Source organism: Lagopus leucura, unplaced genomic scaffold (assembly GCF_019238085.1).
Source record: "Lagopus leucura isolate 7727_CA_CO unplaced genomic scaffold, USGS_WTPT01 Super-Scaffold_73, whole genome shotgun sequence".
NCBI lineage: Eukaryota > Metazoa > Chordata > Aves > Galliformes > Phasianidae > Lagopus > Lagopus leucura.
This window is the reverse complement of record NW_024962252.1, coordinates 16578369-16593412: the sequence shown is the minus strand read 5'-3', so window position 1 is coordinate 16593412 and position 15044 is coordinate 16578369. Positions and strand designations below refer to the sequence as shown.

At 36.4% G+C, this 15044-nt stretch overlaps 1 protein-coding gene across 11 annotated transcripts in view; it reads right to left on the bottom strand.

Moving 5' to 3' along the window:
• Positions 1–3232: 3232 nt before the first annotated feature.
• The window catches only part of TINAG (tubulointerstitial nephritis antigen), a 47337-nt gene continuing 35525 nt past the window's right edge, over positions 3233–15044 (bottom strand). For 10 of the 11 annotated variants that reach the window (XM_042883528.1, XM_042883562.1, XM_042883554.1 and 7 more), the window contains 2 exons: positions 4526–4571; positions 3233–3453 (listed from right to left, as the gene is read on the bottom strand). In XM_042883528.1, the coding sequence (XP_042739462.1) occupies positions 3343–3453; positions 4526–4571 (157 nt within the window). In that variant the 3' untranslated portion in view covers positions 3233–3342. The other variant, XM_042883610.1, reaches the window with a different exon arrangement.

Here is a 15044-nt window from a genome sequence, read left to right as displayed (position 1 = left end):
TTAAGACGCTCTTTTAAAGTCACATTGTGTCTGCAAAGAGTGAACTTTTATGAACATAAATCAGTTTTCTAATACATATAAGTGAGCTTTTCATAAGCACCCAATATAATTCACCGAACTTCTCTGTTCATCAATAGAACTTGACTGGCTGCCTTCCTAACCACTTTCAGAAGACCTTCCCTGCATGTCTACTATTGAATGTACCACTGATGAATACGTTATACTAGAGACAGCCAGTTTCATTCTGAATAGAAAAGCAGTAGAAGTAACAGACAATCAATAACTTACAGAAGCCTTTTGTGTGTGTTGAAAGTAGATGGTTTAAAAGCATATTTGAATAAAAGTAAGAACTTCTGGCCAACGTGCCACATGGTTTGGAATGCCTATGGATCTACTAGCTCCATCTACACTGACAGATGCAGCTTTAAACTCCAAAAGGTCTTTTAACAGGATCTTAGATTGTTGCTAGAACCATGAAATGGAGGGCAACACAGCTTACATCTCAAAGGGGCACTCCAGCCAGGGCTGCATTGTCCTTCATCTTGTTCTGTTTGGGTGATCATCAGATCTGGAAATCAATCTAATAGAATCAAAAAGTTGATTGCATGATTATCTTACTCTTCAAATAGTCCAGCGTTTTCCTGCATCTCTGACATTTCTCTCCGATAGCCTAATCAAGAGAGGGGTAGAGTAGATTACAGGTAGGCAGGTGTTGTGGCTTAATCTGTCAGGTGGCTAAGCACCATACAGTCATTTGCTCACTACCTGTCCCAGCTGAAATTAAGGCAGCTGGTCATACCAAGGGAGGCAAAAAGATACACAGAGCCTGGCAACTAGTTCTGTATGTGTGTATGTGACAGCTATCTTGTTATTAAATGTAGTACAACAGAATCTGAAAAGGTAGGTGGCATCAAAGCTGCTGTTATACCCCTTCACATTCTTCTGCAATTGTCACTTGTGAGGTCTGTCTATCGAGAAAATGTGGTGCCCAGGAATTAGGATAATTTTTTTATTCTCCTGCTCTGCTGGAGTAAATTCTAACAGCCTCTCTGAAACTGCATGGAAACTTACAGGAACTCAGTTACAAGCATACACAGATGGCTTTCCTTTATCTATACTTCAATATCAAATTTACTGTCAAAAACATGAGCATGTTTATAATAACAAGACTAATACACAAATGAAAACACACTGAGAGGCAATACCTGAAGAGGAAGCAGAGAAGCGTCAGAACACTGAATAAAAAATCTACTTTAAAAATTGCTAATTATTGAAATGCCATCTGTTCCTCCAAACACTCAGAAGCAGAAAGTTTTCCAGTGTAATGGAACAGTTAATTCTTCGTAGTTCAGACAAATGAGTGATTCGTTATAATTTTTCTCATTCTATCTGGGACTTTTTCCTGAGTGAATCATTGTGAAATTATTTACCTTGAGAACACCGCATGGGCAGCCTCCCCCCTGGTGCTGTAGCATTTCTGCATGTAGCATTGTTGTTTGCATCTTGGCCTGGTCCACCCACTGGATGCCAAACACACATTTTTTTAAATCCTGCTGCTCTGCTTCAGTGTAACTGCATTTATCTCTTGTCAGAACCCATTTTGATTTTGGATGCAATCAGCAAGGAAATAAAAGAGAAATGGGAGTGATTTCCAAGCCAAGATGGGTGGAGTAAAGACATCAAGTTAATTCTTCCTTCACAGTGCTTAGCACTTCTAAAACTTCTTGTGTTATAATTTGCTATAGATTTCAAATGATGAAAGTTTTTGTGTCTAAATTCAGTTTATTGTATGACACTAGAGGCCACAGAAGAGATTGTTCTGCAGCAGTATGATACAACATTTTTAAAATAGCTCTTTCAGTAGTGAACCACTACAAGTCAAGTCCCTAGTTTAGTTCAAGAAACATTAATTTAGTGGCAAGGACATCTATTGTATATTACCAACATTAACTGCTCTTGAAGGAAAAGCTATTATGCACCTATGCTGATGATAATGGAAGTCTAGTTCTTCATTTTCTAGAAATGAAAGACTGAGAAATAGTCTATTAAAGACAGAAAGTCGCACTGAATATTTGTTTACTGTAATTTAACGGCGGGATTTTCTCCCCATCTATATAACTTGCCACAGTTGTTTCTTTTGTAGGTAATTTTATGACTGATGATTCAGGTTGGCAAGTGCCCTTTGGAATAATTTAAAAGAGACTAAGAGAGACAGAGATTAGTTCATTTCTTCATATGCCAATAGTGGCAATATCTAAACTTTAAAAAATACACAGGCCGAAGGGCTCTCAAGCCCATCGAGGTCTGTAGCAATGTTGATGAGAGGGGATGTGTGGCAGTAGTAAGGGAGTGTTAGATCTGGAAAGGCCTTTAATTACTAATTACTTGCTGATATACATCTTGCTGGCCAGCTCCAGGAGCCATGTCTGGGCTACAGAGATGGCAGTGGGAACAAACACCAGAATGTCTTTTCTGACCTTTCCTCCAGGGCAGAAAAAATATCCTTCAGGAATAAGAGAACTGAGAGAATGAGAGAACTGGCATTGGTCTGCTTCTGGGTAAAACAATAAGTGGAACACAAGCAGCTGAGGAATTAAGCTTGTCTAGATCTTAATAGGGAAAAATTATCTCTTTTTTTCAGTTTTTCATTCAATTAAACTATTTAAATTGCACATTTTTAATTGCGGTTATGGGAATGGGAATATGTTGTTTCATTAGAAGCAGTTTTTATATTATGTAAAATACATAAACTTTATGAAACCTACAGTAAAAAATTAGTTTCCTGGAAGAGAAAATGATACACAGATACAATTTATGTAAGCTAGAATTGGAAACAGTTGTTCTGTAACAGGATTAGAATTCTAGTTACATTAATTTGTACTTTTTTTTATCTACTACGACCATGAGCAATTCTCTGTGAAGAGCACATCACATTTTTAAGGGGATTTGTGACCACAGTATGTATCATAAAGAGATTAACACTACCAATATAACTCCATTTTTTTCAGGCACTGCTGAATCAGTCACCATTAATATATCAAAACAGTGATGAGATGTAAATAATAGGAGACAGAACTTCCCACTCTGTGAGACACCAAGGTCGTCAGTAGTCTTGGAGACAATTTGCTATTTGTACAGAGGAGTGTTTGTACCGGGTGAGACTGTACCACTCTTAGGATAGCTGCAGTGTGTTCAGTCAGGAAGGCCTAACGAACCACAGCAGAAAGAAATATAACATAAGAGATTAATTTTTTATTTGTCTAGGAAGACTCGATGTACAACAGTGGAAGAATAGATACACAAAGCACCATACAGTATAATACTTCAGGTAAAAGGCAGTGGCTATCCCAAAGTAGTTAAAATCAGCTTCTCAATATCACATTCATTTTGTCCACGTAGAATCCTAAAATAGCCATTTTCTCCCCAATACTTTCCCCATGAATTTGCTGCAATCTAAAGAAAAACAAAGAGGAAAAAAAAATTAATGGTATTTTAAAATGCAAAATGTGAAGTTTAAAGGTAATCTCATGTGATATTTTTGTCTAATGAAAAAGTTTCTCAGATTCGATGAGAATAAAAATGCATTTTTTCCTTATGTCTACTTGTTTATTCCTTTTTATTTTGATCAAAATTTTAGTTCCAAAGCCAGAGTTAATTATAATGGACTACTATTGCTATTAGACTGTCTGATTTATTGAAGAAGAAACTATTAGGTAATCTAAATATCACCTGGAGGAAGTGGTAATTTAAACAATATTGGTAAACAGTATTGGTCAAAATTCAAATTAACGTTAACCTATTAATATTAGTTTCTTAACATTAATACGTTAACATATGTTGAAGAGACACAAGATATGAAAAATTGGCTTTTAATAAATCAGGTTTCATTCAGATTGTTATTGACATTTAGTTTTTAATGAATTCAGAAGGGTTTGTGCCTGAGATGTCAGTAGAACCAACAACCACAAGCCCTGCCATCAGTTATATGAATTCCAAATTACCTTCTGCTAAGCATCAGAATAATGGTATGAGCTGTTAATCTCAACCAAAGCGATAAAATCTGACTGACTTTAAATTGATGAAAGGCTAAGTTTAATTTTTTGCTGACAGCTGGAAAACATTTTGCAATGCTATTTAAATTAATAGCTTGTCTTTTCAGAATATTTTCCCAAATAATATTGACACATATTGTTGAGTTTCATTCTCAGACCTCAAAAAGAAGGACATGTTTATGGAAAAAACTGTATAAGAGTTGTAGGAGAAAACACAGATATAAGTGTAAGGAGATCACATGAAGTAGGATTTGAAATTGAGGAAGATCATGCTGTAGTTCAAGGGTCAACAGGATAAAACCTTGCCAGAAAGGGGGTAGAATTGTGCAGGAGACTTAAAGGTGGATGGAAAACAACAACAAAAGCAGATACTAAAAAAGAGAATGAAAGAAAAGAAGGATTTTTTAAAAAATAATTTGTATTTTAGAAATGTCATCTCCTTCTTTGTAACAGAGTACTAAGGACTCACTTACCCAGAACTTCTGTTTTTGTCCATTTTTGCCAGGTAATGATCCCCACCTGTTACAAGAGATGGTACAAGTGAGGCTTCTAATGCATTTGATCATATTTTGCAGCTTTAAACAAGCAACCAGAATAGAAAAGCTAATGATAGTTGCCCTAGTACCAGGGATGAAACAGCTTGACCAAGTGACGCCTCCACCAATGAAAATGAAGGTATTTGTCCTCCTAGCCACAAGTCAAATTGTCAGCAGGGACTAGAAAAACTTCTGAGCACAAGTGTGCCTATAGTATCTCATTGCAATGATCTAATGTTTTCACTGACAGAATCTCTCCTTTGGAGAGTTTGCCAGCTGAACTAACCCAACTGTGTAGGAGTATTTAAATTAATGTGAACACATTTCAATTCAGCTTAAGAACCACAGAAACTTTTTTGTTAAAGATCTCATCTAACACCTTTACAAATATAGCTGGTAAACTGGGACCGGCTGCTCTCAGCTCAGATTGAATTGCTGACAAACTAATTTGGTTTTCTGCACAGTGAGGGAAATGACATGTAAACCTGATATTTCTCTAACATCTTTCAGGACACGCTAAATGTTGTGGCAATATCCATGAAACCACACAAAGCCTGTCCCCTCCTCTGAGTGACAGATGTTTTGTAGTTGGAGCTGAATTGCTCAGTGCTCTGAGATGATAAACTTCATTTTGCATGGATATTTGGTAGCAGAAGGTCCAAGGCCATCGTCTGGGTGTAGTTCAATCAGTGAATTCTACATTGCATGCCTTAGGTGCATGCGTATGTTTGCACATCTACTGACTGCCTAAGGAACCCTGCTAGCTTTTCCTTAATTTTAAGGTGAATACTTGTTTAGTTGCTGTTCATAGGCCATGATGCTGGTGCCTGCTAAAGGGCACAAATAAAAAGAAAACCAAAGACGTGAACATCTATTACAGTTCTTTTTTCACAGTATAAATTAATCATAAAACGTACGAAATTATCGCACCATTATCCTTACTAGTATATGACCAAAGTCAAATAATTTGGTGCATTTATGGTGCTCCAATCATTTTGAAAGGCAATTAGCAAAAATACAACAAGAAATCCTATGATGTGGATGGGGAAATCCGGGGTTTCAAGTCATCTTTGTAAAAAACATCCACAGCAGCATCAATTCCCCTGGGTTAACAGCAATGATCTGTGTGGAATAGCTGTACTTCTACTCAAAGGGGAAAACAAAAAAGCAAAAAAGACAAATTTAAAACCCCAGCTTCCAAATTTTTCAGAGTAACAGTTGATATGAAGAGACACTGAACAGGATAAGCTCACAGTTTTTCACTGTAGTACCATGACTGTGTCTGAACTGAGAAACCAGGGATCTTTCCAGCCTCATTTAAGCCCAGGACCTCAATGTCCTTCTCCTTGACAGAGATTTTGCAGGAAAGATATCCTGCAGCGTGTAACTGCCTCCTCATCCAGACACATGCTCTGCCTGTTGATATTTGCTGTTTCAATTTCCTTCAAATTCCACTGGTTGTATGACCGCAGGTTAGAGGTAAAATTCCACTGTGGCAAGTCATATTGCTTTTGTTTTCCAGACACTGCCAATCATGGGCTCAATGCTATCAGAAAAAAAGTACAGAAGAATTAGATTAAAATGGTCACTTTGGAAGTAAAAGCTTCGTGGCTAGCATAGAGTTGAAGTCTGGATTACAGTTGTGATTCCAGCTGTAGCTACTACTCACTCAGTGCATGAAGTCATAGAAACAATGTTGGTGATAACAACCACTTATTGTAATTGTTGTGTTTAAAAAAAGGTTTCATTATTTTTTTTCTTTGTACTACCAGGAGAAAGTTTAGGGATTATTAACAATCTTTGCTATTTATTTGCCTAATGTGCTTTTGATACAATTAGTCATGATCATACATTTATTCATTTATATTCATTTATTCATATCAGATTGAGATTTACTTGTGGCCATGTTACTAAAAAATTACATCAGTTGCAGTTTGAAAGTCCACTATTTGCATCAGTCTTATGGATAGATGATAGATTCTTTGAGCTGAGGGATTGAAGTGAATGACCTTCAGACATCCTTTCTAGCCTAAACTACTTAATAATCTTAGCAATTGGACCTATGTTGGACTTGCTAATCCGCCATTCCATGAATTTATTTTGTATTCGGTACATAGCTCTTGTGTAACAGCTGTATAGCACAGTAGGCTAATAGACTGTGATGAGGGAGGTGATTTTGTCAGTTTTTTAACAGCTGTGGTTAAAGAACAGATGATAATGTTGGTTCATTTTTTACTGTTCAAAACCAGTCTTGAAGTTAATGCACAAATCAGGAGCAGGACTTAGCAGGAAAGGCAGAACAGACTGACAGCTCCACAGATGCTCATCTTTAGTGGCAGCAAACACAGCATGGAGTTCCAGGCCTTTTTGACAAAGCCTTTCCTAAATCTTGGCATGGTTGGTTCAGGCTCATTGTATGGGCTTGCTCAGATTCACCAGTTCTCATTTCTCCCAGGCTAATGGCTTCTCTCCATCTGAAAAGCACTGAGCTGTAATGTAAACAGCTGTTGTTTTGTGAAATACGCTAGATATATACTGTTCAGTGTTGCAGCATTTTGGGTCCCGTGCCAGTTTGATTTGACATCTTGCCTCCGGGAATGCATGTCAGCTCCAGCTAAGAGCATTTCTGGAGACTTTCTGGCTCATTCATATTTGTATAGCCTTTAAAGATGAAGCAATTATCTCCAAAAACACCTAAGTGAAAGCTATTTCTGCTGTAGTACCTGTAGAAAAGGAGGAAATATTTTCTAACATAGATTTCTCAACTTTCTAAATGAGTCTTCCCAGCAGAAATATTTCATTTAATCTTTTAAATTTCTCCTTTTCTGTTTTCCTGCCTATATTCACGCTTTGGTAGTTTTCATAATTTCAGTCTTACTAATGAAATAAATTCATTCCATATTGTATCCCTTGGTTCTACCTATCACACCTTATGGCAAGCAAGCACAACTTCCACTTTAAGTTTAATTTAAGTTTAGTTTCCTCATAGAAAAATAATCCCTAAGTATCCTTTCTGCTGCAAAGTCAAGTGTCTGAGGGTGAAAGATTCATGATATAAATGAATAATAAATTCAGCTTAATTTTAGATGCTCTTTTACCTGCTGCTGTAAGTACTGCTTCTTGAAGTATGAACAAAAACTAACAGACACATTTGTTAAAAAGTAACACAAAATATTCAGAAATCTGAAAAAAAGTCAGAGGAAATGTGAAACTTGGAAAACTCATAGCCATCCACTGCAATGAATAGAAATTGGATGGTATGTTATTTCAAAAATTCAGAAATCAATCATTTTTCAATAGAGTTTACATTCTATGTGTTGTCATAATTAGACTGAAGTCAGTGTCTTTTACTGTATCTGGTTCGTCACTGAGATGTGACTTCTTTATTTCCTATAAATTTATAAACATACACTAATTACAAAGGTTTGTTCATCTGCCTAAATGCAGGTGTCTAGGGCCACTTGAGATGCCCCTGGATGCCTGAAACATTCTCATGGCAGATGTGACATAGGACCAACAAGAAATCTGTGTTCTTTCAGAAATGTAATCAGGCAGCAACTTCTTTCCACTGCTGCTAGCACCAAATACCCCTGAGGGTACTAACATATTCACAAGCAGGTGGAGCTGAGTTACCCTCCAGGCTCCATTGCCTATGTTGACTATATCACCATCTCTAAGTTGACAGTTTAGAAATCTAGCACGTCATGTCTACCATCAGAAACATAACTTCAGGTACTCGAATCTCAAGCTGAATCTGGACATATGTGCATAGTGAAGTGTGAGCAAAGCAAAGGAAAAGGAAAATATTAGGAAATATATAATGAATAAAGTGTTGAATGGGTATCAACAATCTAATAATGCGCTGTCATAATATAAATACAATTTACAATAATTTTTCATCCTTGTATGCCTTAAATATGTTTTAAAAGAATAATTTAAAAAAAAAAAAAAACCGACACTCAAAAAACAAACAGTAGTTATGAGAAAAAAAAACACTGCCTGCAGAAATCAGATTTTACCTTGGAATTCCTCAAATCATCAAAACAGATTTATTTTTTAAATAAAGATATTCATCCACTGTTTGGAGAAGCTGACTATCAGCTATCACAGTTGTAGTATAAAATTTCAGATTAAATGAAGAGGAGAATTAAGACACTACAGATGGAAGGACATGGATCCTGTAAATCTTAAATTAGCAGGTACAAATTTAAAAAAAAAAAAAAAAACATTTAAAGGGGAAGTAAAATTATCTTAGTAAACAACACAGCAGTTATAACATATATCAGTTTCTCGCAACACAGCAAGAATCATAGATAGTACAGTTTGGTTGAAGAAAATTAAGCCAGGAATATTGTGCTAAAAAAGTTGTTAAAACAATTTAGGCTGCATTTTATGTTCCCTCATTGCTTAGAGTATGAGCTGGTTGAGAGACCAACAACAGGCTGGAAAGGAAAATGACACTATCTAACTTTTATTGTGTGAGAGCTGTGCCTTGGAGTTTTAAGCATGGAAGTGAACCCCTTTGTGCTGGGCACTGTACGTGAAAAAATTCAGTACAAGAATAAATCTTGTTGCTATTATCTTCTTTCTGAAAGTAATTTTTAAAGAAAGAACACAAATAGGAATCTATTCATGAGTCTGAGAGGTATCCATATTTTGACTAGAAGTCCAAATCAGTGGGAATTAACGAATGCTAGTCATTTATTTATAGAAATTATGACACTTGTTAGAGTGGTTTGCTGATATAATTTCTCTAGTAGAGTCTATATACAGGTTGCTTTTTTCTGGCAGCTTATTCCTGAAATCCGATGGTTCTTTCAAAAGTCATTTTTCCTGAAGTAGGCTTTTGCAAACTCTATGCTCATTGTTAATGAAATCCTGCCCCTCCTGAATGATCAGGTACTTTCCAGTACCTCCTGGGAAGCCTAGACCTTGTATGTTGAAGGGAAAATGATGTCACAGTGAGCAATAAATTAAACATGCAATCTGCTTTAGTTACGTTAACAACATTAGAAAGGAGATGTAAGAAGCTGGGATTAAATATAGGCAAGGTCATGCACGTTTTCAGTGAAGAGCTATACAGTGTGTGACTGGAGTCCTACATTAAATCTGAGAAGTCACTGCTAGGAATAAGAAAAAGAAGTAAATGATTTTTGTGTGAGGAATGGGAAAAAGAAAAAATAAAAATGCACAGAGACTAACAACCTAGATGTGTGTAGAACTCAAACTCCCTGCAGAAAGAGAAAATTCAGTATCAGATATTAGTGTTTAGATAGAACTGTGGGAGAAAGTCAAGGAAATAAAACACCAAGAAAAAAAAATATATCCTACTAATAAAGTAATGTAAATACCAGAGGAATAGTTCCCACGGGGAGATGACAGAGACTTTTAAAAGTAACTTAACAGGTTTAGAGAGAAATATTACATTTTCTGGAAGATGATCAAAATAATCTAATAGCACTTTTTTTCCTCTCTTGTTGATGTGATTATTTTAGCTGACATTTACTCTAAATTAACAACATGTTAAACGTGAACAGATGTTGGACCTCATTATCCACAGAGACAAGGAATCTATTAGGCTTATTTTTAACAAAGCTTTAGACCACTGATGTCCAATCCTTCAGTATTTTTTTGAAAAGCTTTCAATACAGCCCTTTACAAAATTTCCATTTTTACTGAGAACAAGAAGGGATTTCGAGGAGTCATAAAGGAGAAGGTCTGAATGTTACACAAAATTACACAGTAATGAAGTTCTATGTGACAAAACTATTCTGTAAGAAATAGGCTATTTAGTTTTTCCAAACAAAACCTTCACCATCTTCAATGAAAAGTAACCTTGAATAAAAAGAAATAATTTAACCAAATTGCATTCAGTCTTCTTCGGGAGAAAAAATATTTCAGGTTACTCAGGGGAAACCAATTCCAACTTGTCGTGAAAACATAATTTATGCATTCTTTTTAGACAAAAGGATGAGCACATCTAAAAAGAAGGTCTTAAGAGTAAAGGAAAATAATACAAGTCTCTCAAGCTATGAATTCATGCAGTTGATTAGAGTAGAGGTCAATGTTTTGCATTAAGCAAAGAGTTAAACTCTTTACGGAAGACAGATGCTCTAGGAACTGGCATTCTGCATCATCTTTCTAACTTCCCACATCCAACAACGTATATCCAGAACAGACTCTTCTGACATACAGACAGTCTCTACCTCACAGTCAAAAATACACGAACAACAAAATGCTATTTTCAACCACTACTTTCATTCTTTTTCAACCGGCTTTATCTCACACTTGCAGTTCACCAGTTACACAGTTTGTAGACTCAATTTTGGATTCACTGAAGTCAGTGGCAAAGCCTACTATTTTCTAGAATAAAGTCAAGATTTATCTCTGTTGCTGCTGTTTTGTTTTTTTGTTGGTTTGTTGTGTTTTTTTTGTTTGTTTTCTGGTTGCTGTTTGTTTTCTTCTTTACAGTGTCTCCTCTCTGTCATTATAGAATGCTTGTGCATTGAAAATCAGAACATTCAATAATTCTTTGACTAAAAGGAAGCACAGATAGAAGTCTTTAAAAACAATATACACAGGAAACTCACATCACAGAGTCCTGAGGGAATTGGCTGACATAGTCACCAAGACACTCTTGATGATATTTGAAAAGTCATGGCAGTCAGACAAAGCCCTGATGACTGGAAAAATGGCAGTATAACATTCACTTTCAAGAAGGATAGAAAGGGTGACCTAGGAAACTGCTGACCTGTTAGCCTCACTTCAGTGTCAAGCAATATCATGTAGCAGATCCTCCTGGAAGTTATGCTAAGGCGTACGAAAGAGAGGGAGGAGATATGAGATAACCAGCATGGTTTCACCAAGAGTGGGTCCTGCCTGACCAAACTTGTCACTTTTTATGATGGTGTAACTGCATTAACAAACAAGGGAAGAGACACTGGTGTCATCCATCTGGATTTCAATAAGGCCTTTGACATGGTCTCTCATAAAGTCCTTCTCTTCAGATTGAGAAGATATGGATTTAATGGGTGAGATGAGGAACTGGTTGCAAGATTGTACCCAGAGAGTGATGGTCAATGGCACAACGTCTGGATGGAGATTGGTGACAAGTGGTGTCTTCCAGGAGTCAATGCACTGATACTCTTTAATATCTTCATCAGTGACATCAACAGTGGGAGTGCACCCCCAGCAAGTTTGCAGATGACACCAAGCTGTGTGGTGCAGCTGTCACACTTGAGGGACAGCATGTCACACACAGAGACCTAGACAGGCTTGAGCAATAGGCCCAGGAGAACCTCACGAGGTTCAACAGCCTGGGTTGTGGCAACTCTTGCTGTCAGTGCAAAATGAGGGATATAAGGATGGAACACAGCCCTCCCAAAACTGCCTTGAGGGTACTGGTGGATGGTAAGATGGACATGAGCCATCAGTGTGCTCTTGCAGCCCAGTAAGCCAACCATACCCTGAGCTGCATCCAAAGAAGAGTGGCCAGAAAGCCAGGAGTTGATATTTCCACTCTACTCTGCACTGGTAAGGCTTCACCTGGAGTGCTGTTTCCAGATGTGGAGTCCTCAGCACAGGAGAGACATGGACCTGTTGGAGCACATCCAGAGTAGGGCCACACAAGTTATCCAAAGGATGGAACACCTCTCTTACGAGAGCAGGTTGAGAGAGCTGGGGCTGTTTAGCCTGGAGGAGAGAAGGTGCTGCAGAAAACTGAGTGTGGACTTGAAATATCTAAAAGGGGGCTATAGGAAGGAAGGATAAGAAGACATGTTATCAGGGTCTGTGGTGGTAGGACAAGGGGAAATGGTTTCAAATTCAAAGAGGGTAGATTTAGACTGGACATAAGAAGTAAGTATTTTACAATAAAAGTGATAAGGCCTGGGAACAGGTGGTCCAGAGAGGTGGTGGAAGCATAGACATTGAACACATTCAAGGTCAGGCTGGATGAAGCTCTGAGCAACCTGATGTAGCTGTAGATGCTCCTGGTCATTGCAGAAGAGTTGGACTAGATGACCTTTAAAGGTCCCTTCTAGCTCAAACATTTCTATGATTCCATGAAACACTGTACATATTCTGTTTGTAAGGTTGTAGACTTTACTCATATTTTGTTTTGTTGCTTTTTCCTTTTTTTCTTCCTTTTTTTCCCCAGATATTTTCATTTCTAATAGCTTCTGCATTCACAAAGATCTTCAGGTCAAATGGGGCAACTAGAAAACATTTTATAACCTCCAGTGCAATATAAATCCTGTAATTTCTGAAGTTATATATGTAAATAAATATCTCTGGCCCTTTCTATCCCTGAAAAAATTATTCGTGATCAAACATGACTTCATGTAGTCCAAATTCATCACATCCAATTTATGGGAAATTAGGTATTTAGACTAGGAAAAAAGACTCTGCAATCAAGACAGAGGTAAAACTTTTGAAGATATCCTATCCAAATGCTGAACACAGACAATGTTAATAAAATAGACTAATTTTTCTCCTTAATCCTAAGTCTTCAATCTAGGCTTTGCTATTTTAGTGTCATCAGTTTGATCAAAAAGTAACCTATGAAATTTCTTTAACAAAAAAGACTGCCTTCCCATAGACTAGACCTACAGAGCAGAAGGATACAAAGGTTACTCAGTCCCTCTAATCTATTTTAATACAAAAGCTTTTATTTCATAAGATTTTCACAGTACCTCCTTCTACAGATAAAAAGACAGTGGGCCACAAATACATGCAGTCTGTAACTTTTCATCTAACTCTCCTCCTTGGCCTTGGTCATATAACTGCCATGATACTAATAGACACAATAAAAAAATTCACTGACTAGTGTTCTCTGCCAGAAAAAGTTTTTCAGAAAAGGATTACTGGAACTCAAAACTATGATTTTACACAGACTTCTTAGAACAAGAGCTAAGTGAAATTATCAGTATGTCAGTGGTTAAATTATTCTAAAAATACTACATTAACTAATAGTATGGGAGAAAAACTCATGGATTTAACTGCATAAATCTCCAAATAAAGTTTATCTTTTCCTGATGATCTTGTAATGTATTTTTCTTTGCTGTAAAATATTTTTTAGTATTATTTATTTTTAAAACTATAATGTATTATGTCAATTGTCTGAAATGAAAAGAAAGAAATGAAATGAAAGAAGAAGAAAGGAAATGAACTTATTTCCTATGAAAGAAAGAGGGAACTCATCCCAAGGTTTCTTTAGCTGAAAAGAAAATGTGGCTATTGATGGCCTAAAAAGATCTTCTTTGTTGTCATTGATAATCTGAGATGGAGTGAGGACAAGTGATAAAGAAAATTGAGAGAAAAAATATATCTGCAAGGTCAAAAACAAAGGTGTCACTAACAGTAGTCGCTGGCATCTCTTTTAAGCCTCTGGACTTTGCACTGTGAGTCATTTAAATGCATATTAAAGTGCTGTTGCACTGCCTGAATGTCTCCTCAACACTAAAACACAAGTTTTTGCTTCACGTGTCAATTTTAGAGTGACTGTGCTAAAAAACAATGAATTCAACTCATGCTTTTTCAGGGCGTTGATGTTTCAATTTCATTTATTCTCCTGCAATATTGAATTTAAATCTTCCAGTGGATAAAAATAGAAAGGACATCTCTCAGTATCCTCTTAATAAAGTTCTTTTCCATTCTAAGCATCTTCTAAATATCTGAAAACCTATACTGGTCATGAATCAGTACCTAAGGCTTTTAATAAAACTATACTTGTTCCATACAAGCTTTAAGGTGGCAGTAAGTATATCTGATTGCAGGCAAAGACTTGGGCTTTTTGAAACCCTTCTGAATTTTTCATTCTCAACTGAGAAGCAGATACAATTCTTTGAATGGAAATACACATCAGATATTGTAGCCTATCACGAATGTTGAACTGATAAAGATGAATAAGGATGAGAGAGAATCTGTCTGAACAGGTTGGAAACATTAGTGATGGATTTTTACTTGGTTATACCTGACTTTGAAGAAAGATATATTTGACTGAGGCAGAGCTGCTTAAGCCAACATTCTTCCTCCAAAGTTAATAGATTTTGCCATCCTTACACCATATCCAAATCTGCTTCACTGTTTTCTTTTTCTATAAACACCCCATTTCTCTTCTTTTTCTCAGTGAGATTTAGAAAGCCAAAGATGTAAAAGAATAAGAATAAGAATAAGAATAAGAATAAGAATAAGAATAAGAATAAGGAGTAAGAAGTGCACCAGTTTTATAAAGAATATGCTATAGACTGGACTTTGGCAACTCAACTCTAACTCAAAAGTATAGATCTGGGAGGCAAATCTGCTACCAAATTCATTTTTATGTGAATTAAGTCTGTTTTTATTAAGATATCTTGAGGTAAGTGTTCAGTTCCATATATCTTTAGTCACTGATCCTAGTAATTTCAATCATTATTCTATTTAAAATGTGAGTGCAGAAAAAAATGTGAAAATTGCC